This window comes from Lampris incognitus, chromosome 13, assembly GCF_029633865.1.
Source record: "Lampris incognitus isolate fLamInc1 chromosome 13, fLamInc1.hap2, whole genome shotgun sequence".
NCBI lineage: Eukaryota > Metazoa > Chordata > Actinopteri > Lampriformes > Lampridae > Lampris > Lampris incognitus.
In genome coordinates this window covers 40,672,846-40,675,590 of record NC_079223.1, presented here as the reverse complement: position 1 = coordinate 40,675,590, position 2,745 = coordinate 40,672,846, and the positions used below count along the sequence as shown (strand labels likewise).

General features: G+C 52.1%; 1 protein-coding gene across 1 annotated transcript; it reads right to left on the bottom strand.

Moving 5' to 3' along the window:
- Positions 1–956: 956 nt before the first annotated feature.
- On the bottom strand, positions 957–2,353 carry hs3st1l1 (heparan sulfate (glucosamine) 3-O-sulfotransferase 1-like1). Its single transcript, XM_056292182.1, has one exon. It carries the CDS (start codon positions 2,284–2,286, stop codon positions 1,333–1,335), a length of 954 nt encoding a protein of 317 aa, XP_056148157.1. The 5' UTR covers positions 2,287–2,353; the 3' UTR covers positions 957–1,332.
- Positions 2,354–2,745: the final 392 nt, after the last annotated feature.

Sequence of the window (2,745 nt, the reverse complement as noted above, 5' to 3'; positions counted from 1 at the left end):
TGGAAACGCAACCCGCGTCTATCTGTCGTGTGCATGGCTACAAGAGGGGCTTCTGGGAAGAAAAACTAAACACACACACACACACACACACACTCCGAGAAAGAGGCGGCGATAACAAAAGAAGGAAGAGGCTGATGTGACACTATTGTGTGACTTCCTTATCAGCGACGCCTTGCGTGATCTGTTAAGAAGGGTTTCATGGCCGCGCTAAGCACCTGAGAACGCTTCTGAGCGGCGCGAGGTGAACCGCAGGGTGAGCCGCTCCGGGTTTGAGCTTGCTGACTACAGAGATCGGGGCTGATTTAGCCGGGGGTACAGGCTACCCTCAGCGTCCAAAGCCATTAGCGATTCCTGTACTACTAAAGCACCGCTCCAGGGCAACCATTTCCTTGCATTAATGTCTTCCTTCCATTGCAGTGAATCAAAGGTTTATTCTAGTGCCCCCACCTACCGTAGCCCGTTTCCCCGAAATAACAGATGTTGAGGATGTGGGGGAAGGCCGAAACGAGAGGAAGGGGGAGAGAGAGAGAGAGAGAGAGAGAGAGAGAGAGAGAGAGAGAGAGAGAGAGAGAGAGAGAGAGAGAGAGAGAGAGAGAGAGAGAGAGAGAGAGAGAGGAGAGAGAGAGAGGGAGGGGGAGGGAGGGAGGGAGAGAGAGAGAGAGAGGGAGGGGGAGGGAGGGAGGGAGGGAGAGAGAGAGAGAGGGAGGGAGAGAGAGAGGGAGGGAGGGAGAGAGAGAGAGAGAGAGAGAGAGGGAGGGGGAGGGAGGGAGGGAGAGAGAGAGAGAGAGGGAGGGGGAGGGAGGGAGGGAGGGAGAGAGAGAGAGAGGGAGGGAGAGAGAGAGGGAGGGAGGGAGAGAGACATCCAGCCGCAGTACCAGCATGTTTCAAAGCAGAGCGGTTTATTATCAAGAACAAGAATATCAAACAAGGGAGAGGAAGAAAAGAGCTCGGCTTCACAAACTTGTTTTTTCGCCTCAATCTGATCGGTTCAACTCTTTTTTAGCACAAAGAGTAAGACTTGTCAAGCGTAGGGTCTTTTTTTTTCTTTTTCTATTAAAGTTTATCTTTTGCCCATAGTTACAGTTTGTAATGTTTGTTTGTTTGTTTTTTTTTTTTTTGCCTTATCGTGTAAATACAGAAGCGCTCCGCTGAAACCGGAGCTTTGGAACAGTTATTAAGAGGCTATACAAAGGGTTTAAATGTCAAGTTCGTAAAGTGCTTCCTCACATGTTTTTCTTTTCCGTCTTTTTTTTTTTTTTAATTCATTTTCGTTCCCGTCACAGACAAGGCAGCGGCTCTTCTGAGTCACGTCTCATGAGCGGTCGGGGGCCCTCACTGCCAGTCGAAGGTATGCTTCACCAGCCTGAAGAAGTTGCGGTTGTGCTCCCGCAGGTAGGAGCGGAGCTGCTGGAGCACGGTGCTGTTCACGGCGGGGTGCGGACGGCCCTTGGACTCATGGAGGCAGCGCTCACGCCCGTCGCTCCGGATGCAGTAGAAACCCTTGGTCTGGTTGAAGTAGAAGTTTGAGGAGACTATCCTGGGGGGCAGGTTGAGGAAGCGCTCCACCTTCTGGAGTTCGGGCAGGGGGTCGTGGATCAAAGTGTCCCCGTCCACAATGTGGATCTGCTCCAAAGGGAAGTGGCGCAGCCAGTTGCGCATGTGGACGTCGTACAGGCTCCTCTGAATGGCCTTGTAGCGAGTGTTGAGGGCCCCATTGCGCACGAGCAAGTTCTCGATGGCCTGCACCGGCTTGTGGCTCTCCCGCCGGTTGAAGTAGACCTGGGTGTAGTCTGAGATAACGCGCTCGACCGGGTCACGCAGGATCAGCAGCAGTTTGATGGAGGAGTTCATCCCTCGGATGCGTTCTGGCGCCAGGGCCGACGTGAAGTAGCCAGGAGTCTTCTCCACCGTGATTTGCTGTGGGTAGGAGTAGGGCATCAGCTCGCGGTACCAATCCAAGCCCTTGGCGTAATTCTCATCCCAGTCAAAGAAATGCACCTCGGTGGCGGCGGCAGCGACCTCAGGGTGAATGTCGAGCATTTCCAGCAGGGCCCTTGTACCCCCCTTGCGAACCCCGATGATGATACAGTGTGGGGTATGCTTACTTGTCCCTGGGGGCGGAGACGGGAACAAATCCTCAGAGCCGTTGGTTGGTATACCAGTACCAATCAGGTCCACCATGGGGTCCAGTGTTATGCTTGGACCAGCCTGGACAAGCTCAGTTGGGGCAGCGTACGTCTGGCAAACCAGGAGGAAGGCAGATGCCAGCAAACAAGCCATGGCCATGGAGTAGGAGGTGGAGATTGAGAAGGTGATGGAGAGAAGCGATAACCAGAGGAGACAGAAGTTCAGCTGTGGAGCAGATCTGTCTTTATGAGCTCAAGATCGGCAGGAGCAGAACAGGGATGCGCAGTCTCAGTTTCCCTTTGGATATGAGCAGGCGGAGAAGGGAAAACCATTTCCAGTCCACAGCACATCTGTAGAGATGACAAAGGGGGGGGGGAAACTATGTTTAGACATGAAGGAAGAATAACTATTGTTGTCATACCGTTGAAGCATCTTATAAATTCATGGCTAAGTGGTCCAAGCATTTAGGAAAATGCATGTTCAGTTGAGACGAGAGTGTCCTCTCAGAAAGGCAATCACAATTTATTTTAGTGTCTACTTTTCTCCTGGCCACTTCTCCTGTATGATCTCTTCTGTTTTATAAACTTAACTCAAATTTCAATTGACCCTAATACCTCT

Excerpts from the sequence above, each read along its gene's own strand:
- hs3st1l1 (XM_056292182.1), bottom strand. The coding sequence starts at position 2,286 with ATGGCCATGGCTTGTTTGCTGGCATCTGCCTTCCTCCTGGTTTGCCAG.